Source organism: Chiloscyllium punctatum, chromosome 10 (genome assembly GCF_047496795.1).
Source record: "Chiloscyllium punctatum isolate Juve2018m chromosome 10, sChiPun1.3, whole genome shotgun sequence".
NCBI lineage: Eukaryota > Metazoa > Chordata > Chondrichthyes > Orectolobiformes > Hemiscylliidae > Chiloscyllium > Chiloscyllium punctatum.
Window position 1 is genome coordinate 123,260,245 of NC_092748.1, and position 25,379 is coordinate 123,285,623.

The following is a 25,379-nucleotide window of genomic DNA, read 5'->3' on the forward strand; positions in this document are numbered from 1 at the left end:
TGGGAAAGATGCTGGAGTCTATTATAAAGGATGAAATTACGGCACATCTGGATAATAGTAACAGGATAGGACAGAGTCAGCATGGATTTATGAAGGGGAAATCATGCTTGACTAATCTTCTTGAATTTTTTGAGGATGTAACTCGGAAGATGGACGAGGGAGATCCAGTGGATGTAGTGTACCTGGACTTTCAGAAAGCTTTTGATAAAGTCCCACACAAGAGGTTAGTGAGTAAAATTAGGGCGCACGGGATTGGGGGCAAAGTACTAGATTGGATAGAGAATTGGTTGGCTAATAGGAAACAAAGGGTAGTGATTAACGGCTCCATTTCGAAATGGCAGGCAGTGACCAGTGGGGTACCGCAGGGATCCGTGCTGGGACCGCAGCTTTTTACAATATATGTAAATGATATAGAAGATGGTATCAGCAATAACATTAGCAAATTTGCTGATGACACAAAGCTAGGTGGTAGGGTGAAATGTGATGAGGATGTTAGGGGATTACAGGGTGACCTGGACAAGTTAGGTGAGTGGGCAGATGCATGGCAGATGCAGTTTAATGTGGATAAATGTCTGGTTATCCACTTTGGTGGCAAGAACAGGAAGGCAGATTACTACCTCAATGGTATCAAATTAGGTAAAGGGGCTGTTCAGAGAGATCTGGGTGTTCTTGTACACCAGTCAATGAAGGCAAGCATGCAGGTACAGCAGGTCGTGAAGAAGGCTAATAGCATGCTGGCCTTCGTAACAAGAGGGATTGAGTATAGAAGCAAAGAGGTGCTTCTGCAGCTGTACAGGGCCCTGGTGAGACCACACCTGGAGTACTGTGTACAGTTCTGGTCTCCAAATTTGAGGAAAGACATTCTGGCTATTGAGGGAGTGCAGCGTAGGTTCACGAGGTCAATTCCTGGAATGGCAGGATTGCCTTACACGGAAAGACTGAAGCGACTGGGCTTGTATACCCTTGAGTTTAGAAGACTGAGAGGGGATCTGATTGAAACGTATAGGCTTATGAAAGGATTGGACACTCTGGCAGGAGGGAACATATTTCCGTTGATGGGGGAGTGCCGAACCAGAGGACACAACTTAAAAATACGGGGTAGACCATTTAGGACAGAGATGAGGAGAAACTACTTCACACAGAGAGTGGTGGCTGTGTGGAATGCTCTGCCCCAGAGGGCAGTGGAGGCCCAGTCTCTGGATTCTTTTAAGAAAGAATTGGATAGAGCTCTTAAAGATAGTGGAGTCAAGGGGTATGGAGATAAGGCTGGAACAGGATACTAATTAGGAATGATCAGCCATGATCATATTGAATGGCGGTGCAGGCTCGAAGGGCAGAATGGCCTACTCCTGCATCTATTGTCTATTGTCTATTGCAGCCTTTCTCTTGGACAGACTTAAAACAACAATTAACTTATCTGATTCTGTCCTGTCAACCTCGCCCAACAGTTCCTCCAAGATTAGTTGGTGAATTTCACTGTTTGTTAATTTTCCCAGATGCACTCTGATGTCCAGCGATACACGATTCAAACAGCAAAGGCGGTAACTGTGCAGGTTCTCTCTCTCTCTCTCCTGCACTGTCCTCACCATGTGCTTCCTTTGTCTGCTCGTCTCCCTTTTAAACTGCTGTTGTTTTGACTTTTATTTCCCAAAGTTCCAAAACAATGCAACAGCATATAAAACAGTAATTGCTGCTCCTGGAATTCGAGGAAATCACCTCCAACACCTAAAGTACCTCAAAAAAAGGAGCAGCTCTTACAGCCAGATATTTTTCCCGTCCTCCAAACTGCCATAGTGTTAAAGGTTTAGATGGAGAGGAATTTCTTAAGTGTGTACAAGACAATTTTCTGATTCAGTATTTGGATGTACCTACTAGAGAAGGTGCAAAGCTTGACCTACTCTTGAGAAATAAGGCAGGGCAGGTGACCGAGGTGTCAGTGGGGAAGCACTTTGGGGCCAGCGACCATAATTCTATTTGTTTCAAAACAGTGATGGAAAAGGAGAGACCAGATCTAAAAGTTGAAGTTCTAAATTGGAGAAAGGCCAATTTTGACGGTATTAGGCAAGAACTTTCAAAAGCTGATTGGAGGCAGATGTTCGCATGTAAAGAATCGGCTGGAAAATGGGAAGCCTTCAGAAATGAGATAACAAGAATCCAGAGAAAGTGTATTCCTGTTAGGGTGAAAGGGAAGGCTGGTAGGTATAGGGAATGCTGGATGACTAAAGAAATTGAGGCTTTGGTTAAGAAAAAGAAGGGAGCATATGTCAGGCATAGACAGGATAGATCGAGTGAATCCTTAGAAGAGTATAAAGAAAGTAGGAGTATACTTAAGTGGGAAATCAGGAGGGAAAAACGGGGACATGAGATAGCTTCGGCAAACAGAATTAAGGAGAATCCAAAGGGTTTTTACAAATATATTAAGGACAAAAGGGTAACTAGGGAGGGAATAGGGCCCCTCAGAGATCAGCAAGGCGGCCTTTGTGTGGAGCCACAGAAAATGGGGGAGATACTAAATGAATATTTTGCATCAGTATTTACTGTGGAAAAGGATTTGGAAGATGTAGACTGTAGGGAAATAGATGGTGACACCTTGCAAAATGTCCAGATTACAGAGGAGGAAGTGCTGGATGTCTTGAAACGGTTAAAAGTGGATAAACCCCCAGGACCTGATCAAGTGTACCCTAGAACTCTGTGGGAAGCTAGAAAAGTGATTGCTGGGCCTCTTGCTGAGATATTTGTATCATCGACAGTCACAGGTGAGGTGCTGGAAGACTGGAGGTTGGCAAACGTGTTTAAGAAGGGTGGTAAAGACAAGCCAGGGACTGGTGAGCCTGACCTCAGTGGTGGGCAAGTTGTTGGAGGGAATCCTGAGGGACAGGAGGTACATGTATTTGGAAAGGCATGTATTAGGGACAGTCAACATGGCTTTGTGGGTGGGAAATCATGTCTCACAAACTTGATTGAGTTTTTTGAAGAAGTAACAAAGAAGATTGATGAGGGCAGAGCAGTAGATGTGATCTATATCGATTTCAGTAAGGCATTCGACAAGGTTCCCCATGGGAGACTGATTAGCAAGGTTAGATCTCATGGAATACAGAGAGAACTAGCCATTTGTATACAGAAATGGCTCAAAGGTAGAAAACAGAGGGTAGTGGTGGAGGGTTGTCTTTCAGACTGGAGGCCTGTGACCAGTGGAGTGTCACAAGGATCGGTGCTGGGCCCTCTACTTTTTGTCATCTACATAAATGATTTGGATGTGAGCGTAATAGATAGAGTTAGTAAGTTTGCAGATGACGCCAAAATTGGAGGTGCAGTGGACAGCGAAGAGGGTTACCTCAGATTACAACAGGATCTGGACCAGATAGGTCAGTGGGCTGAGAAGTGGCAGATGAAGTTTACTTCAGATATATGCAAGGTGCTGCATTTTGGGAAAGCAAAGCTTAGCAGGACTTATACACTAAATGGTAAGGTCCTAGGGAGTGTTGCTGAACAAAGAGACCTTGGAGTGCAAGTTCATAGCTCCTTGAAAGTGGAGTCGCAGATAGATAGGATAGTGAAGAAGGCTTTTGATATGCTTTCCTTTATTGGTCAGAGTATTGAGTACAGGAGTTGGGAGGTCATGTTGTGGCTGTACAGGACATTGGTTAGGCCACTGTTAGAATATTGCAAGCAATTTTGGTCTCCTTCCTATCAGAAAGATGTTGTGAAACTTGAAAGGGTTCAGAAAAGATTTACAAGGATGTCGCCAGGGTTGGAGGATCTGAGCTACAGGGAGAGGCTGAACAGGCTGGGGCTGTTTTCCCTGGAGCGTCGGAGGCTGAGGGGTGACCTTATAGAGGTTTACAAAATTATGAGGGGCATGGATAGGATAAATAGTCAAAGTCTTTTCCCTGGGGTCAGGGAGTCCAGAACTAGAGGGCATAGGTTTAGGGTGAGAGGGGAAAGATATAAAAGAGACCTAAGGGGCAACTTTTTCACGCAGAGGGTGGTACGTGTATGGAATGAGCCAGAGGATGTGGTGGAGGCTGGTACAATTGCAACATTTAAGAGGTATTTGGATGGGTATATGAATAGGAAGGGTTTGGAGGGATATGGGCCAGGTGCTGGCAGGTGGGACTAGATGGGGTTGGGATATCTGGTCAGCATGGACGGGTTGAACCTAAGGATCTGTTTCCATGCTGTACATCTCTGTGACTCTCTATGACTCTAAGTAAAACAGAGGCACACATGAGGATTCCTAGAAGCATGGCATTCCAATCAGAACTCTATCAATAAACATATTGAACTGGACCCCATTTACCACCCTCCAATAAAAAGAACAGAAAACATCATCACCACAGGAAATGACATCACCAACCCAAGGAAACCTAAACACATAAACAGAAAGCAGGACATAACACCAGCGCTTCACCGGAGGGTCACTGATGATGTTGCATAGTAAGGTGACCAAATGTCTGAAAACGAACCTTCCAGTTCAGCAAGCAAACTTACATCCAGAACCTCAACCTGAGCTACAAATCTTCTCCAAACTCGCTAAGGCCATATGGCTGTTTGTTAATAATTGAGAGTATGTAAAATGTACATTACTCGCATTTCATCATATTAGTTTACTTCTTTCCTCACTCCTCCATGAGCTGTATGCATTTATGGTACAGTAAATCATTGCATAACATCAGTTTGTAATCATGGTAATCATTCAAAGCTAGCTTTTATTTGTCATTTCAGATTGATGAGTAAAGAGCCATCTGAGCACTTGCAGACAGTGGTGGAATGAGTGTAAGAACAATGTTAATCTAATAAAATCATCATACAAAAGACCTTCCTGAGTATTTTAGCAGACTATTGACAAAGCACAAACCGATGACTTGTCCATCTTCTTCCCACAATCACCGTCTATTCCTCCATTCAGGAAGGTTCAGCTTACATCATGTCAAGCTGCAAAGCAAACGTACAAGTGAGAAACAGATTAAAACAGAACTGTGTAAAATAGACTGGGTCGAAAATTGACACTTGGTTGGTCAACGTTTAAAAAACTTTTAGATAAGTACTTGAGTAAGAAATATTTGGAGGGATATTGGCCAAGCGCACACAGGTGGAACTAATTTAGTTTGGGATTATAGTCGGCATGGATTGGTTAGACCGAAGGGTCGGTTTCCGTGCTGTATGACTCTATAGTCATATCACGCCTGGAATACAGTTCATTTTCAAGAATTGATTGTTCTCTTTCATCTGATGATTGTCACGGCTTTCTATCACAATCCATTTATACACTCTTTAATTCTGTGTAAACTGGAATTGCAAATACTATAAAAACCAATGTTACTGTGGAGGCAGGTTAAGCTACTTTAATGGAACAAATGTGAGGGCAAGGATGCCATGTTGCACAGCACATACATGCTTGTGTAATCTTTGTTGGGTAGTAAAGGATCTTGAAAAATAGGAAATTATATCACAGTCTAGAAATTAAATATCCAAATACAGTATAGCTGATCTGCCAAGGAAGAAAACTGAGCTTCCACCTCCCTGCTCTATTTCCCACAGTCAACCCTAAGGAATTCCACAGGTTGCTTTCTCTTGGTAGATTAGTATAGAAATTAAAGTAATCTCACCTCCCTGCTCTGTTACTGGTACAGCCCTGTATCAATCCCAAATTGATTTTGCTAATGACACAGAATCATCGAATCCGATTTACCAAGCAAGATTTGAATTGCAAGATGAGAATCACACGAATGCAGTCCTCCAAGGTAACAATTTCAGGATTACTATGTAAGCCACAAGCAAACTGATAAATGCAGTCAAGTAGTTAAATGCACAACTTAAAGACTGGAGTAGTAGGATTGGATTGCTGTTCATGGGGCACTAGACCAGTAATGGAGTAGAAAGGAACTGTTCTGGCTGGATAAGCTTCACTTAAATCATGTTGGAACCAGTGCCCTGATGAATCAAATACATGTACAGAGAGTTTTAAACTAATTAAAGAGTGTCATGAGGTGGGGGATACAATACATTAACTTACAAAGCAACTATTTTGATGATATCCAGAATAAGACAGATAGGGACACAGCTTATACAGATAAATCAACAGTCGGAAATAGGGTCAAAGAATGCAAGATATAGGAGCAGAATTAGGCTATTTGGTCCATTGAGTCTTCTTTGTCATTCATAGAGAGCTACAGCATGGAAACAGGTCCTTTGGCCCAACCTGTCCATGCCACCCAGTTTTCACAATTAAACTCGTCCCATTTGCCTATGTTTGATCCATATCCCTCCATAACTATCCCATCTATGTACCTGTCTAAATGACAAAATTATACTCACCTTTACTTCTGGCAGCCTGTTCCAGACACACACCACCCTGAGACCCTTTTGTATCTCTCCCCTCTCACCTTAAACCTCTGCCCTCAACTTTTATACTCCCCTACCATGGGGGAAAAGCTGTTGGCTACCTACATTATCCTTGCCTCTCATGATTTTATAGACTTCTATAAGGTCACCCCTCAGACTTCTAAACGCCTGGTTAAAAAAAAGTCCCAGCCTATACAATCTCTCCTTATAACTCAAACCTTCCAGGGTAGTATTCTACTAAGTCTTTTCTGCACTGTTTTTAGTTTAATAATAACGATATGGAGGTGCCGTGTTGGACTGGGGTGGACAAAGTCAATCACACATGACACTGGGTTATAGTGCCACAAATTTATGTGAAACTGCAAGCTTTTGGAGCCTCCCCACCCCCACCCTCAGGCTCCAAAAGCTTGCAGTTTCAAATAAACCTATCGACCTATACTCGGGTGTTGTGTGATTTTTGACTTAGTTTAATAATATCATTTCTTTAGTAGTGCGACTTGAACTGCATGCCGTACTCCAAATGTGGCCTCACTAACATCTTGTACAGCTGCAACAAGATATCCCAACCATTATATTCAATGCTCTGACTGATGAAAGCAAGCACACTGAAAGCTTTCTTCACCACCTTATCTACCTGTGACTCCCACTTACAAGGAGCTTTGACCTGCACTCCTAGATCTCTTTGTTCTACAACACTTCCCAAGGCTCCTCCAAACAGTGCAGAAAAGACTTAGTAGAATACTACCCTGGAAGGTTTGAGTTATAAGGAGAGATTGTATAGGCTGGGACTTTTTTTAACCAGGCGTTTACATGTAATTTAGATAAATATAAATTAAACAAAATATGTAAATGTTTAATTTACATTTATCTAAATTAAACTCCATCTGCAAATCTATCATCTGACCCAATTGATCAAGACCTTGCTGCATTCCCAGATATCCTTTTTCACTGTCCACTATATCACCAACCTTAGGGTCATCCGCAAACTTACTAACTGTACCTCCTAAATTCTCTCCGAGTGGCTGCAGGACATCCTGATCCAGGCGGGTAATAATAGAGATTGTGGTACATATTAGTACCACAATTTCTGAGGATAGCAAATGTGGTTCCCCAATCAAGAAGGGGAATAGAGACAATCCTGGTAATTATAGACCAGTGAGCCTTACTTCAGTTGTTGGTAAAGTGTTGGAAAAGGTTATAAGAGATAGGATTTATAAATATCCAGAAAAGAATAATTTGATTAGGGATAGTCAGCACGGTTTTGTGAAGGGTAGGTCGTGCCTCACAAACCTTATTGAGTTCTTTGAGAAGGTGACCAAACAGGTAAATGAGAATAAACCGGTTGATGTGGTGTATATGGATTTCAGCAAGGTGTTCGATAAGGTTCCCCACAGTAGGCTATTGTACAAAATGTGGAGGAATGGGATGGTGGGAGATATAGCAGTTTGGATCAGTAATTGGCTTGCTGAAAGAAGACAGAGGGTGGTGGTTGATGGGAAATGTTCATCCTGGAGTCCAGTTACCGGTGATGTACCACAAGGTATGGTTTTGGGTCCACTGCTGTTCGTCATTTTTATAAATGACCTGGACGAGGGCGTAGAAAGGTGGGTTAGTAAATTTGCAGACAACACTAAGGACGGTGGAGTTGTGGATAGTGACGAAGGATGTTGTAGGTTACAGAGAGACTTAGATAAGCTGCAGAGCTGGGCTGAGAGGTAGCAAATGGAGTTTAATGTGGACAACTGTGAGGTGATTCACTTTGGTTGGAGTAACCGGAATGCAAAGTACTGGGCTAATGGTAAGATTCTTGGTAGTGTAGATGAGCAGAGAGATTTCAGTGTCCAGGTACACAGATCCTTGAAAGTTGCCAACCAGATTGACAGGGTTGTTAAGAAGGCATAAAGTGTTTTAGCTTTTATTAATAGAGGGATCGAGTTCCAGAACCATGAGGTTATGCTACAGCTGTACAAAACTCTAGTGCGGCCGCACTTGGAGAACTGTGTACAGTTCTAGTCACCGCATTATAAAAAGGATGTGAAAGCTTTGGAAAGGGTGCAGAGGAGATTTACTAGAATGTTGACTGGTATGGAGGGAAGGTCTTACGAGGAAAGACTGAGGGACTTGAGGCTGTTTTCGTTGGAGAGAAGAAGGTTGAGAGGTGACTTATTAGAGACATATATGAAAATCAGAGGGTTAGATAGGGTGGAAAGGGAGAGCCTTTTTCCAAGAATGGTGACGGCAAGCACGAGGGGGCAGAGCTTTAAATTGAGGGGTGATAAATATAGGACAGATGTCAGAGGTAGTTTCTTTACTCAGAGAGTAGTAAGGATATGGAATGCTTTGCCTGCAACGGTAGTAGTTTCACCAACTTTAAGTACATTTATGCAGCTTATCTAAGTCGTCATTGGACAAGCATATGGACGTACATGGAATAGTGTAGGTTAGATAGGCTTCAGATTGGTATGACAAGTCAGCGCAACATCGAGGGCCGAAGGGCCTGTACTGCGCTGTAATGTTCTATGTCTAACAACAAAGGTAGAACTAGGGATGAGGTCTTGCATCAAAAATTTAGGGAGTGAGCAGTAAATGATGAAGTGAGACCTTAAAGGTTGTAATACCTGGTGCCACGTGCTATCAATTCCAAAATTATGAGAACAGGACAGAAAAATGTGTTAGTGCAGGAGGGAGGGTTTTAGATTCCGGGATCACTGGGACCGTTTCAAATGAAGTGAGTCCTTACAACTGGGACAGTCTGCAGGTGAACCAGAGTGGGACCAACATCCTTGTGAAAGGTTTGCTTTTGCTGTTGGGGGGAGTTTAAAATCGCTTGGCAGGGAGAGGGGGATACATTGAATTCCTACAGTTCGGAAACAGGCCATTTGGCCCAACAAGTCCACACCAATCCTCCAAAGAGGGGGATACAGTGAATCACATGGCATGCTTTCAAAATGTATCCTAGGCAGAGTGAGTTTAACCATGTGGCCCAACAGAATAAGGTGAAGCTGGATGGCCCTTCAATCCTCCAAGCCTGTGCCAATCATCATGCCCTAACTAAGCTAAGAAACAAACCTTCTACCCTTGTTCAGTCCATATTACTCTATTGCCCCACTATTCATGTAACCAACTAGATGCCTCTTAAATGATGCCAATGTGGCTGCTTCCACCACCTCCTCTGGCAGTGTGTTCCAGGCTCCTACCACTCGCTGCGTGAAAAACATCCCTCGCACATCTCCCTTAAACATTCCCTCTCTCACCTTGAACCTGTGCCTCCTTGAAATTGAAACTTCGACCCTGGGAAAAAGCCTCTGACTACATCCTGGTGAACCTTCTTTGCAATCTGTCCAAAGCTTCCACATCCTTCTGGTAGTGTGGCGACCAAAACTGCACATAATACTCCAAAAGCGGCCTCAAAAGGGTTTTATATAGCTGCATTATTGTTAGTCAACTCTTGTACTCAATGCCTCGGCTGATGAAGGTAAGCATGCCATATTCACCTTGGCCACCTGTGTTGCCACTTTTCGGGAACTGTGGACCTGAATGCCCAGATCCATCTGTATGTTAAGATTCCTAAGGGTTCTGCCATTTACAGTATAACTCACACCTAAATTTGTTCCTCCAAAATGCATCGCCTTACATTTGTCTGGATTAAACTACATTTGCCATTTCTGTGCCCAAGTCACCAATCTATATCCTGTTGTATCCTTTCACAATCACCAGCAACTCCACCAATCTTTGTGTCATCTGCAAAGTTACTAATCAGATCATTTATATATACTACAAACAGAGGACCAAGGACTGACCCTGTGGAACACCATTAGTTACTGGTCCCCATTCTGGAATATACCCTCCCACTCCTACCCTCTGTCTTCTATGACCAAGGTTTATACGATCAAGATTGCTCCTTCATCAGGTATCTGCGCTCTGAAAGCTACATTCCAAATAAACCTACATAGAAAATACAGCACAGAACAGGCCCTTAGGCCCATGATATTGTGCCGAATCTTAATCCTAATGTAAAATATAGTAACTTAACCTACGCACCCCTCAACTCACTGCTATCCATGTGCATGTCCAGCAGTCACTTAAATGTCCCCAATGACTTCGCTTCCACCGCCTCAGCTGGCAACGCATTCAATGCATTCACAACTCTCTGCGTAATGAACCTACCTCTGATGCTTCCTTTATACCTTCCTCCTAATATCTTCAAACTATGACTTCTCGTACCAGTCAATCCTGCCCTGGGGAAATGTGTCTGGGTATTGACTCCATCCCTCTCATTATTTTGCACACCTTGATCAGGTCTCCTCTCTTCTTCCTTCTCTCCAGAGAAAAAAGTCTGAGATTATTCAACCTTTCTTCATAAGGCAAGCCTTCCAATCCAGGCAGCATCCTGGCAAACCTTTGCACCCTCTCCAAAGCCTCTGCATCTTTCCTATAGTAGGGCGACCAGAACTGGTCACAATATTCCAAGTGTGGTCTCACCAGGGACTTGTAGAGCTGCAGAAAAACCTCGCTGCTCTTAAAACTCGATCCCCCTGTTAATGAAAACCAAAACAACAAATGCTTTCTTAACAACCATATCCACTTGGGTGGCAACTTTGAGGGATCCATGTACTTGCACACCCAGATCCCTCTGTTCTTCACACTGCCAAGAATCCTGTCTTTAATCCTAAATTCAGCTTTCGAGTTCGACCTTCCAAAATGTAAACTTCACATTTATCCAGGTTGAACTCCATCTGCCATTTCTCAGCCCAGCTCTGCATCCTGTCTATGTCACGCTGCAGCCTGCAGTAGCCCTCTATACTATCGACGACACCTCCAACCTTTGTGTCATCTGCAAGTTTACTAACCCATCCCTCAACCTCCTCATCCAAGTCATTTATAAAAACTACAAAGAGCAGAGGCCCAAGAACAGAGCCTTGCGGGACCCCACTCAACACTGTCTTCCAGGCAGAATACTTTCCATCTACAACCACTCGCTGCCTTCTGTCAGCCGGCCAATTCTGAATCCAAATAGCCAAATCTCCCTGTATTCCATACTTCCTGACTTTATGAATAGCCTACCATGGGGAACCCTATCAAATGCCTTGCTGAAATCCATATGCACCACATCCACTGCTCGACCGTCGTCGACTTGTCTTGACACCTCCTCAAAGAACTCAATAAGATTTGTGAGGCATGACCTGCCCCTCACAAAGCTATGCTGACTACCTTTAATAACACTATGCTTTGCCAAATAGTCATAAATTCCATCCCTCAGAATTCTTTCCATAACTTTGCTGACCACAGATGTAAGACTGACTGGTCTGTAATTGCCAGGGATTTCCCTATTACCCTTCTTGAAAAGTGGAACAACATTCGCCTCCTTCCAATCCTCCGGTACAACTCCCCTGGAGAGTGAGGAGGCAAATATCCTCGCCAGCGGCTTAGCAACCTCCTTTCTCGCTTCCCAGAGCAGTCTAGGATAAATCTGGTCTGGCCCTGGGGATTTATCAATCTTAATGTTTCCCAAAATTTCTAGCACATCATCTTCATCAATCTTAATCTGGTCAGGACTGTATCCCAGCTCCTCTAAGTTTTCATTTACAACAAGTTCCGTTCCTTGGTGAAAACTGAAGCGAAAAACTCATTTAGGGCTTCCCCTATCTTCTCAGACTCCACGCACAAGTTCCCTCCGCTATCCCTGATCAGCCCTACCTTCTCCCTGATCATTTTCTTATTCCTCACATATGAGTAAATGCCTTTGGGTTCTCCCTAACCCTTTTTGCCAAGCCTTTTTCATGCCCCCTCCTGGCTCTCCTCAGTCCATTTCTGAGCTCCTTTCCAATAAGCCTGTAATCCTCTAAAGCAGTGCTAGATCCTTGCTTCCTCAACCTTATGTAAGCTGCCTTCCTCCTTTTGACAAGAAGCTCCTCTGTTCTCATCATTCAAGGTTCCTTAATCTTACCCCTTCTTACCTGTTTCAGAGGAACAAATTTGTGCATCACTCGCGACAATTGCTCCTTAAATAGTCTCCACATGTCTACTGTGCCCTTTCTGTGGAACAACTGCACCCAGTCTGTACTTCCCAACTCCAGTCTGATAGCGTCATAATTTTCTTTTCCCCAATTAAATATCTTCCCTTAGTAACTGCACCTTTCACTCTCCAAGGCTATGCTAAGTGTGAGGCAGTTGTGATCACTTGCACCAAAGTGCTCTCCCACCGCGAGATCTGACACCTGTCCTGGCTTGTTGCCGAGCACCAAATCCAAAATGGCCTCTTCCCTCGTCAGTCTGTCTACATACTGAGTAAGGAAACCCTCCTGAACACACCTGACAAAAACAGCTCCATCCAAACCATCTGCACTTAGGAGGTTCCTAAGTTGATATTGGGAAAGTTGAAATCACCCAAAACAACAACCCTGCTACGTCTGCATTTTTCCAGAATCTGCCCGCCTATGAGATCTTCGATCTCTCTGCTGCTATTAGGTCATCTGTAGAAAACCCCCAGTGCAGTGGCTGTTCCCTTGCTGTTCCTAACTTCTGCCCATACTGACTCAGTAAACAAACCTTCCTCAACAACCTTTGTTTCTGTAGCTGCGATGCTCTGATTAGCAATGCTACACCCCCTCCTCTTTTTCCAACCTCCCTGCTCTTTTTAAATGTTCTAAATCCTGGAACATCAAGCAACCATTCCTGCCCCTGTGAAACCCATGTCTCCGTTATGGTCACAACAGCGTAGCCCCAAGTATTGAACCATGCTCTAAGTTCGTCACTCTTATTCCGGACCCTCCTTTCGTTAAAGCAGGCACACTTTAACCGATCCCTTTGTTTCATTGCATGAGAAACACCCCTGATAGATTCAATACATCCTGTCACTGTCCTGTCTGCAACTTACCCCCTCTCAGGCATGTGGTTCCGATTCCCACCCCCCTGCCAAACTAGTTTAAACCCTCCCGCATCACACAAGCAAATCTCCCACCCAGGACATTTGTACCCCTCCAGTTCAGGTGCAACCCGTCCTTCATGTACAGGTCCCACCTTCCCCAGAAGACATCCCAAAGGTCTAGGTATCTGAAGCCCTCCCTCCTGCACCAGCCCCGCAGCCACGTGTTAAGCTGCATTCGCTGCCTGTTCCTCATCTCACTATCTCGTGGCACCGGAAGCAAACCTGAGTTCACTACTCGACTCGTCCTGCTCTTCAGCTTCCAACCTAACTCTCTGTAGTCACTTTTCAGATCCTCAATCCCTTTCCTGGCTATATCACTGGTGTCAATATGTACCACGATTTCTGGTTGCTCACCCTCCCCCTTCAGAACTTTAAGGACTTCTGGGAAGGTGAGTCTAATGGTTTAAAGACCTTAGTTCAGGCGTCGGGGCCTCCATTTGCCGAGATGTGTGAGGAAGGAGCGAAGGACTTCTGGGAAGTTTTTAAGTGGGTAAGATTTAAACCCAAGGAGTCTGTAAACTAGATAAGTTTTCAGGTTTCCCTTTTTTTCTTCTCTTCCTTTGTTTAGTTCTGTGTGGACTTTCACAGTAGCGGGATATGGATGTCAGGGCAGTTGCATGCTCCTCCTACAGAATGTGGCAGCTGAGAGACACTTCACATGTCTCTGTCGACTACATCTGCGGGAAGTGCACCCAACTCCAGCTCCTCGAAAACCGAGTTAGGAAACTGGAGCTGGATGAACTACGGATCATCCGGGAGGCTGAGGGGGAAATTGAGAGGACATACAGGGAGGTGGTCACTCCCCAGACACAGGATAAGGACAGCTGGGTTACTGTCAGGAGGAGGAAAGGGAACTGACGGTCAGAGCAGGGATCGGCTGTGGCCGTTCCCCTCAGCAATAAGTATACCATTTTGAATACTGCTGGTGGGGACAGCCTACCAGGGGAAAGCCATAGTTGTCAGGTCTCTGGCACTGAGCCTGGCACTGTGGCTCAGAAGGGAAGTGGGGGGAAATAGAAAAGCGCTAGTGGTAGGGGACTCAATAGACGGATTGACAGGAGATTTTATGGTCAGGAACGGGATTCCCGGAATCTGGTGCCAGGGTCTGGGATGTCGCCGATCGGGTTTACAAGATTCTGAAACCTGTTGGACTATAACCTGGTGTTGCGTGATTTTTAACTTTGTCCACCCCAATCCAATACCGACTCCTCCACTTCTATGACCATTCATAAAGTCAGGAAGTATGGGATAGAGGGAGATTTGGCTATCTGGATTCAGATTTGGTAGAGAGTGGTTGTAGATGGAAAGTATTCTGCCTGGAGGTCAGTGTTGAGTGGGGTCTCGCAGGGCTCTGTTCTTGGGCCTCTACTCTTTGTATTTTTTATAAATAACCTTGATGAGGAGTTTGAGGGGTGGGCTGGTAAATTTGCAGATGACACAAAAGTTGGAGGTACCGTTGATGGTATTGAGGGCTATTGCAGGCTGAAGCACAACATAGACAGGATGCAGAGCTGGGCTGAGAAATGGCAAATGGAGTTCAATCTGGATAAATGCGAAGTTTACATTTTGAAAGGTCGAACTCGATTGTTGAATATAGGACTAAAGACAGGATTCTTGGCAGTGTGGAGGAACAGAGGGAGTTTGGTGTTCAAGTACACAGATCCCTCAAAGTTGCCACCCAAGTGGATATATGGTGTTTTGGCTTTCATTAACAGGGGGATCGAGTTTAAGAGCCGCGACTTTTTGCTACAGCTCTACAAATCCTTGGTGAGACCACACTTGGAATATTGTGTCCAGTACTGATCGCCCTACTATGGGAAAGATACAGAGGCTTTGGAGAGGGTGCAAAGAAGGTTTACCAGGATGCTACCTGGACTGAAGGGCTTGCTGTATGAAGAGAGGTTGACTAAGCTCAGACTTTTCTCTCTGGAGAGGAGGAGGAAGAGAGGTGACCTGATCAAGGTATACAAGATAATGAGAGGAATGGATAGAGTCAACAGCCAGAGACTTTTCCCCAGGACAGGATTGTCTTGCATGAGGGGTTATAGTTTTAAAATTTTAGGAGAAAGGTATAGAGAGGACGTCAGAGGTAGGTTCTTTACGCAGAAAGTTGTGAATGCATGGAATGCGTTGCCAGCGGTGGTGGTGGAAGCAGAGTCATTAGGGACATTTAAGCGACTGCTGGACATGCACATGGTCAGCAGTGAATTGAGGGGCGCATAGGTTAAGTTATTTTATTTATATTTGGATTAATCCTCAGCATAACATCATGGGCCAAAGGACCTGTTCTGTGCTGTACTTTTCTATGTTCTATGACCAAGCCAGTTTTATATCAATCTAACTAGCAAACCTTAGTTTTTCAAATGCCTTACTAAAGTCCATAAAAACCACATCCACAGTCCTTCCCTCATCAATTATCTTTGTCACCTCCTCAAAAAAAAATTTCAATTAGGTTGGTGAGACATTAAAAAGACATTTGGACAGATACATTGACAGGAAACGTTTAGAGGGACATGGGTCAAATGCAGGCAAATGGGATTAATTCAATTTAGGAAACTTGGTTGGCATGGACAAGTTGGGCTGAAGGGTATTTTTCTGTGCTGTAGGGTATTTTTCTGAGCTGTATGATTCTATTACGTTCTGGATTAGTGGTGCTGGAAGAGCACAGCAGTTCAGGCAGCATCCAAGGAGCAGTAAAATCGACGTTTCAGGCAAACGCCCTTCATCAGGAATACCACCCTTACAGGCAGTGAGTTCCAGATGCTGCCCACCCTCTGGATGAAAAAGCTTTTCCTCACAATCCTTTAAATCTCCTGCCCCTTACCTTAAATTTAGATCCACTCGTCATTGATTCCTCCATCAAGCAGAAATGTTTCTTCCTGTCTACACTATCTGTGCTTCTCATAATTTTATAAATCTTAATCATCTCCCCATAATCTCCTCTGCTCTAAAGAAATCAATCTCTTTTTTGCAAGGTTTGTGAAGGTTTGTAGTTCAGGTTGAGGTTTAGGGTGTAGGTTTGGTCGCTGAGCTGTAGGTTTGATATCCAGACGTTTCATTACCTGGCTAGGTAACATCATCAGTGGCGACCTCCAAGTGAAGCGAAGCTGTTGTCTCCTGCTTTCTATTTATATCTTTCTCCTGGATGGGGTTCCTGGGGTTTGATGAAGGGCTTTTGCCCGAAACATAGAACATAGAACATAGAACAATACAGCACAGAACAGGCCCTTCGGCCGACGATGTTGTGCCGAACTTCTATCCTAGATTAAGCACCCATCCATGTACCTATCCAAATGCCGCTTAAAGGTCGCCAATGATTCTGACTCTACCACTCCCACGGGCAGCGCATTCCATGCCCCACCACTCTCTGGGTAAAGAACCAACCCCTGACATCTCCCCTATACCTTCCACCCTTCACCTTAAATTTATGTCCCCTTGTAACACTCTGTTGTACCCGGGGGAAAAGTTTCTGACTGTCTACTCTATCTATTCCTCTGATCATCTTATAAACCTCTATCAAGTCACCCCTCATCCTTCGCCGTTCCAACGAGAAAAGGCCGAGAACTCTCAACCTATCCTCGTACGCCCTATTCTCCATTCCAGGCAACATCCTGGTAAATCTTCTCTGCACCCTCTCCAAAGCTTCCACATCTTTCCTAAAGTGAGGCGACCAGAACTGCACACAGTACTCCAAATGTGGCCTAACCAAAGTCCTGTACAGCTGCAACATCACTTCACAACTCTTGAATTCAATCCCTCTGCTAATGAACGATAATACACCATAGGCCTTCTTACAAACTCTATCCACCTGAGTGACAACTTTCAAAGATCTATGTACATAGACCACAAGATCCCTCTGTTCCTCCACCTGACTAAGAACCCTAACATTAACCCTGTATTCTGCATTCTTATTTGCTCTTCCAAAATGGACAACCTCACACTTGGCAGGGTTGAACTCCATCTGCCACTCCTCAGCCCAGCTCTGCATCATACCTAAGTCCCTTTGCAAACGACAAATGCCCTCCTCACTGTCCACAACTCCACCAATCTTCGTATCATCTGTGAATTTACTGAGCCACCCTTCGACTCCCTCATCCAAGTCATTAATAAAAATTACAACAGCAGAGGACCCAGAACTGATCCCTGTGGAACTCCACTTGTAACTGGGCTCCAGGCTGAATATTTACCATCTACCACCACTCTCTGACTTCGACTGGTTAGCCAGTTTTCTATCCAATTGGCCAAATTTCCCTCTATCTCATGCCTCCTGACTTTCCGCATAAGCCTACCATGGGGAACCTTATCAAATGCCTTACTAAAATCCATGTACACTACATCCACTGCTCTACCCTCATCCACATGCTTAGTCACGTCCTCGAAGAATTCAATAAGACGTCGATTTCGCTGCTTGTTGGATGCTGCCTGAACTGCTGTGCTCTTCCAGCACCACTAATCCAGTTCCTGGAGTTTGTGGTGATGTCATTTCCTGTTCATTTTCTGAGGGGTTGATAGATGGTATCTAGATCTATGTGTTTACACCAAAAAAAAACACATAGATCTAGATACCATCTATCAACCCCTCAGAAACGAACAGGAAATGACATCACCACAAACCCCAGGAACCCCAACCAGGACAAACAAATAAATAGAAAGCAGGAGACAACAGCTTCGCTTCACTTGGAGGTCGCCACTGATGATGTTACCTAGCCAGGTAATGAAACGTCTGGATATCAAACCTACAGCTCAGAGAGCAAACCTACACCCTAAACCAATCTCTCTTCATAAATGAAATGCTCCAGCCCAGACAACGTTCTATTAAATCTCCTCTGCAACCTCTCCAGTGGTATCAAATCCCTCCTATAACATGGATTCCAGAGCTGCACACAACTCAAGCTGTGGTCTAACCAAGACTTAAATAGTACCTGCATGACCTCCCTGATATTAAATTCTATGTCTTGACTAATAAAGGCAAGGATCCAATATGCCTTCTTAATCACTTTTCCACTTATCCTGATAATTTAAGGGGCTGGTATATATGCACACTAAAGGTCCCTCTAATCTTCGGTGCTTTGGGTCCTACTATTTATCACATACTCTCTTGCATTGTTTATCCTGCCCAAATGCATCACACATTTATCTGGATTGAATTCCATTGCCACAGGTCAGCCCATCTATGCCCTCTTGCCGCCTAAAGTTATTCTACTCACTATTTAGCACCCCACCAATTTTTATATCATCTATAAACTTATTAATTGTCCAACATAAAAGTTTAAATCACTTACATAAAGCAAAAGCAGCAAGGGAACCAGCAATGACCATAAGATTTAGTAGCAGAATTAGGCCATTCAGCCAATTGAGTCTGTTCTGTCATTGATCATGGTTGATATGTTTCTTAATCTCATTCTCCTGACTTCTCCCCATAACCCTTGATCCCCTTAGCAATCTTTCTATCTCTATCTTAAAAACACTCAATGACTTGGCCTCCACAGCTTTCTGGAGGCAATGAATTATACAGATTCACGACCAACTGGCTGAAGAAATTCCTCCTTACCTCAGTTCTAAAAGGTCGTTCCTTCACTCTAGGCTGTGCCCTAGGGTCCTTGTCTCTCCTACTAGTGAAAGATCTTCACGTCCACTCTAAGCAGGCCCTGCAGTATTCTGTAAGAGATACCCCCTTCACCCTTCGAAACTCCGAGTACAGACATGGAGTACTCAAGTGCTCCTCATATGATGAGCGCTTCATCTCTGGGATCAATCTTGTAAAACTTACCCCCCTTCAAGGTCAGCACATTCTTTCTTCAATACAGGGCTCAAAACTGCTCACAATATTTTAAACGTGGTCTGAACCAGAGCCTTATATAGCCTCAGCATTATTTCCCTGCTCTCGTATTCTAGCCCTCTTGAAATGAATGCTAACATGGCATTTAACCTCTTAACCGCCAACTGAACCTACTGTTAACCTTAAGAGAATACTGAACAAGGATTCCTAAGTCCCTTTGTGTCCCAGACCTCTGAAGACTTTGCTCATTTAAAATATGGACAACACCTCAATTCATCCTACCAAAGTACATAACCTCAGATATTTATACTTGTTTGCCCACTCCCTAGCAAATCCAAGTCCTTCTGCACCGTTCCCACTTCTTCAATGGTACCTGCCCCTCCACCTATCTTTACGTTGTCATCAAATAGTAATAACAATGCCCTCAGTTCCTTTGTCCAAATCATTAACGCATCACGTGGATAGTTACGGTGCTAACACTGACCCTTGCAGTACTCCGCTACTCACTAGCTGCTATCCTGAAAAAGAACCCTTTATCCCTAGTCTCTGCCTTCTGCCAGTCAGCCAATCCACTCTCCATGCCAGTACCTTGCTCCAAACACCGTGGGCTCTTCTCACATTTAGCAGCTTCCAGTGTCGCATCTTATCAAAGGGTTTTTGAAAATCCACATCAATCATATCAACGGTCTCTCCTTTGACTAACTTGCCTCCTCAAAGAATTCTAACAGATTTGCCAGGCATGACCTCCCCTTTTGTTAAACTGTACAGACTCAGCCCTATTTTACCATGCTCTTCCAAGTACTTCATTATCTCATCCTCAATAATGGACTGTAAAATCTTACCTACAACCAAGGGCAGGCTAATTGGCCTATAGTTTTGTGTCATCTGCCTTCCTCCATTCACAAACTGGGGTGCTCTGGGACCCCATCAGGGGTACTCTCTCTCATCCAAAATTGGACAAGTTTACGAATTTCACTTCCAATTTCCACCTCACTCTCACCTTCACCTAGTCCATCTCTAAGTTCTCTCATCCCTCATTAACATCACTGCTTCCATTTCCAGTGACAGGCTAGCTACCAATGTCCACCTGAAACCCACCAACCCCCACAGTTACCTTGACTATATAATCCTCATACCCTGCGTCCTGTAGACTATATTCCATTTTCCTGGTTCTTCTGTCTTCGTCGCATGTTTTCCAATGATGCCCAACTATGACAAGGGGTCTCCGAAATATCTACTCTCTTCCTCAACCAAGGATTATCCAGCACTGTGGTTGTCAGAGCCCTCTGCTGTGTCCGACCCATCTCCCTTTCACTTCTCTCTTCTTCCCAGACAGCAATAAGGTCTCCCAAATCCACAGCTACCATCCCACTTGCATCCACACCGAAAAGATCATCAGCTGCCATTTCTGCCACCACCAGAAACATATTCCCCCTTGGCAGCCTTCCACAGGGATTGTTCCCTCTGGGACACCTTGGTCCAATCCTCTTCCACTCCCAACACTCCCAGGTGGATAAATCTCCAAGATAATATATCCAAAGATCCTGCAAGAGGATAGAGAAGAAATTGTGGGGGCCCTGGCTGATGTATGTGCATCATTGTTAGCTATAGGTGAAGTCCCAGAAGATGCAGGGTAGCGAATGTTGTGCCCCTATTCAAGAATGGCTGCAAAGAAAAACCTGGGAACTATAGATCAGTAAGCCGAACATCTGTGGTAGGTAAGTTACTGGAGAAGATTCTGAAGGATAAGATATGCATGCATTTGGAAAGACAGGGTTTGATTAGGAGTAGTCAGCAATGGCATTGTGCATGGGATATTAAGCCTCACAAATTTGTTCTTTGATGAAGTGACCAGGAAGATTGACGAGTGCAGGGGGGTAGAGGCAGTCTATATGGATTTCAGTAAGGCCTTTGATAAGGTTCCACTTGGTAGGCTGCTCTGGATGGTTCAATGGAATCCAGGAAGAGCCAGCAAATTGGATACACAATTGGCTTGACAGTAGGAAGCAGAGAGTATTAGTGGAGGGATGCTTGTTTGACTGGAGGCCAGTGACTAGTGACGTGCCTCTAGGGGTCTGTGCTGGGACCATACCTTCCATGTGAAGCAGCACTTTACCCAGACTTCACTCAATCTAGGTGAAAGTGAGGACTGCAGATGCTGGAGATTGGAGTCGAAAGTGTGGTGCTAGAAAAGCACAGCAGGTCAGGCAGCATCCCAAGGAGCAGGAGAGTCGACGTTTTGGACAAAAGCCCTTCATCAGTCGACCTGTCTGATCAACCTATCCATCTTCCTTCCAACCTATCCACTCCACCCTCCCCTCTGATCTATCACCATTACCCCAACCTCTATCTACCTATAACACTCTCAGCTACCTTCCCCCCAGCCCAACCCCCCTCCTATTTATCTCACCCCCACCTCGGCTCACAACCTCATTCCTGATGATGGGCTTTTGCCCGAAAGTCAACTCTCCTGCTCCTCGGATACTGCCTGGCCTGGCATGCTTTTCCAGCACTACTCTGATCTTCACTCAATCTAGCCTAATGTATTAACTGCTCACAATGTGGTACCCCTGGCACTGGGGAAATGAAGCTCAGACTGGGCGAATGCTTTACAAAACACCTAGGTTCTGTATTCAAAAATGATCCTGAGCATTCTGACGCCTGCTGTTTCAACCCACCATTGTGTTGCCTGGCCAACATCTCTGTCTCAGGCTTGCTACAGTGTTCCAGCGAAGCTCAGTGAAAGCTGGAAAAACAATATCTCATTTTTCACTTAAGAATTCTTTCAGCCTTCTGGACTTCGAAGTGCCTGTTTCCACATTGTAGGGATTCTCTAAGTCTTCTGGAGCGGCACGGTATCTCAATGGTTAGCACTGTTGCCTCACAGCACCAGGGACCTGGGTTCAATTCCAGCCTCAGGCGAATGCCTGTGTGGAGTTTGCACATTCTTCCTGTGTCAAGTCTGTACATTCTCCCTGTGTCTGCGTGGGCTTTTTCTGAGTGCTCCAGTTTCCTCCCACGGTCCAAAGATGTGCAGGTTAGGTGAATTGGCCATGCTAAATTGCCCATTGTGTAGGATATTAGTCAGGGGCAAATGTAGGGGAATGGGCCTGGGTGGGTTACTCTTTGGGGGGGGGGTCAGTGTGGACTTGGGCTGAAGGGCCTGTTTCCACACTAATTCTCGGCATTAGTGCTATTCATTTCTCTCAGGCTGACCTTCACCCACCCCTTGTCTGCCCAACTGCTTTTCTCACTCTCTCTGGGTTCCACCTCAACCTATCATTTACTAATTTCCCCTCATCACTCTCCCCCACCCCAATATATACCAACATTTTCTTTGTTACAATCAGTTTTGAAGAAGGGCCACTCTCCATAGATGCTACCCGACCTGCTGAGCTTTTCCAGCAATTTTTGTTTTTGATTCTGCTTTCCAGCATTTGCAATTCTATGGTTTTTGGCTTAGTGTAGGAGAGGAGGTGGTTTCACATTATTATTTAAGAAGTCAGCTTTAGGAGCACATTATAGGCCCTCAAAGTGGGCAACTGTTGAGTAGTCAATTCATGGAGGCAGGTAAAAATAATAATAGAACAAAGACACAAAGAGAAGTACAGAACAGGAACAGCTTCTTCGGCACTCCAAGCCTGTGCCAATCATCATGCCCTAACTAAATTAAGAAACAAATCTTTTGTCCTTATTTGGTCTGTAATCCCTCTATTCCCTCCCTATTCATGTAACCATCCAGATGCCTCTTAAATGTTGCCAACGTGGCTGCTCCCACCACCTCTTCTGGTAGTGTATTCCAGGCTCCTATCACTCGCTGTGTGAATAACATCCCTTGCACATCTCCCTTAAATGTCGTCCCCTCTCTCATCTTGAACCTGTGCTCCCTTGAAATCGAAACTTCAACCCTGGGAAAAAGTCTCTGGCTATCCACCCTATCTATGCATCTTGTAATTTTGCAGACCACAATCAGGTCTCTCAGTCTCAGCCGCCGTCTTTCCAGTCAAAACAATCTAGTTTTTTTTTAACCTTTCCTCATAGCCAATGTCCTTGAGGCCAGGCAACATTCTGGTGAACCTTCTCTGCACTCTCTCCAATAGGGTAATTATGTTAGGGGATTTGAACTAGTCCAATATTATATAATACAATACAGTGTAGGAGCAGGTCCTTTGGCCCACCAAGCCTGTGCAATTCCTAATCCTTATTTAGACCTGATACTTATTGCCCAAATGCGGTGTCTATTCCTCTGTTCGCCTCCTATTCATGTGTCTATCAAGATATGCCTTAAATGTTAACGTGCCTGGCAGTACATTCAATGTACCCACCATCTTTCCCATTCTTCTCCCCTAAACTTTCCCTCCTTCTCATCTTGAACTATGCCCACTTGTAACTGGCCTTTCCACCCTAGGAAAAGACCTCTGACTATCCACTCACCTTTGCCTCCCATAATTTTGTAAACCTCTATTAGGTTATTCCTCAGCCTCCATCTTTCAGTGAAAACAATCCGATTTTATCCAACCTCTCTTATAAAAAAATCCCTTTAGACATCCTGATAAACCTTCTTTGCACCCTCTCCAAAGCATGGTGGGGTGGCATGGTGGCTCAGTGGTTAGCACTGCTGCCTCACTGCACCAGCATCCCAGGTTCGATTCCAGCCTCAGGCGACTGCCTGTTTGGAGTTTGCACATTCTCCCTGTGTCTGCTTGGGTTTCCTCTGGGTGCTTCGGTTTCCTCCCACGGTCTAAAGATGTACAGGTCAGGTGAATGGGCCATGCTAATTTGCACATAGTGTTAGGTGCATTAGTCAGAGGGAAGTGGGTCTGGGCGGGTTACTCTTTCGGAGGGTTGGTGCCAAAGGGCCTGTTTCCACACTGTAGATAATCTAATCTAATCATCCACACCCTCCTGGTAGTGTGGTAACCAGAACTGCATACAATATTCCAAATAAGGCCCAAATTTCTGTGCAGCTGTACCATAACTTGCTAACTTTTATATTTGATGCTCTGGTCAATGAGGGCAAGCATGCTGTATTGCTTTCTTAACCACCATACCCACTTGTGTTGCCACTATCAAGTATCTATGGACTGTATGCCCAGATCCCTCTGTATGTCAATGTTTCTAAGAGTTCTGTCATTTATTGTATAATTCACACAGAATTTGATCTTCCAAAATGCATCATCTTGCATTTGGCCACATTAATCTCTATCTGCATTTTCCCTGTCCACATGCAATCTATCTATATCCCACTGTATCCTTTGACAATCCTCCTCACTATCTGCAACTATGCTAATTTTGGTGTCATCCACAAACTTATTGCTCAGTTCACCTCCATTTTCCTCCAGAAAGGGAGGAAAAGTAATCTACAATAAGGAGCTACAGAACAGGGAGTATCACATCATTGGCAGAGAAACTATTGGAGAAAATTCTGAAAGAGAAATTTAATCTTCATTTAGAGAGGCAAGGTTTGATCGGGGGTAGTCAGCATGGTTTTGTTAGAGCAAGTCATGCTGAACAAATCTGACTGAACATAGAACAGAAGTGCAGGATACGTTATTGCATCAGTCATAGAACATAGAACATTACAGTGCCAGTACAGGCCCTTCAGCCCTTGATGTTTCACCAACTGTGAAACCAATCTGAAGCCCTTCTAATTTACATTATTGCATTTTCGTCCATATGTTTATCCAATGACCATTTAAATGCCCTTAAAGTTAGCGAGTCTACTACTGTTGCAGGCCCCGACTACTCTCTCAGTAAAGAAACTACCTGTGACATCTATCCTATGTCAATCACCCATCAATTTAAAGCTATGTCCCCTCATGCTAGCCATCACCATCCAAGGAAAAAGGCTCTCACTGTCCACCCTAACCTGTATATTATCTTATATGTCTCGATTAAGCCATCTCTCAACTTTTTTCTCTCTAACAAAAACAGCCTCAAGTCCCTCAGCCTTCCCTCATAAGACATTCTCTACATACAGGCAACATCCTTGGAAATCACCTCTGAACTCTTTCCAGAGCTTCCAAATCCTTCTCATAATGCGGTGACCAGAACTGCATACAATACTCCAACTGCAGCCACACCAGCGTTTTGTACAGTTGCAGCATAACATCGTGACTCCAAAACTCAATCCCTCTACCAATAAAAGCTAACACACTGTATGCCTTCTTAACAACTCTATCAACCTGGACGGCAACTTTCAGGCATCTATGTACATGGACACCGAGATCTCTCTGCTCATCTACACTACCAAGAATCTTACCATTAGCCCAGCACTCTTTATTCCTGTTGCTCCCTCCAAAGTGAATCACCTCACTTTTCCACATG

At 44.4% G+C, this 25,379-nt stretch overlaps 1 protein-coding gene across 3 annotated transcripts in view; it reads right to left on the minus strand.

Moving 5' to 3' along the window:
- The window catches only part of xrcc5 (X-ray repair complementing defective repair in Chinese hamster cells 5), a 398,838-nt gene that overhangs the window by 82,758 nt on the left and 290,701 nt on the right, over positions 1 to 25,379 (minus strand). For 2 of the 3 annotated variants that reach the window (XM_072580078.1, XM_072580075.1), the window contains exon 21: positions 4,690 to 4,935. In XM_072580078.1, the coding sequence (XP_072436179.1) occupies positions 4,921 to 4,935 (15 nt within the window). In that variant the 3' untranslated portion in view covers positions 4,690 to 4,920. Of the gene's footprint in view, positions 1 to 4,689; positions 4,936 to 25,379 lie in introns of those variants that run through there. The other variant, XR_011961734.1, reaches the window with a different exon arrangement.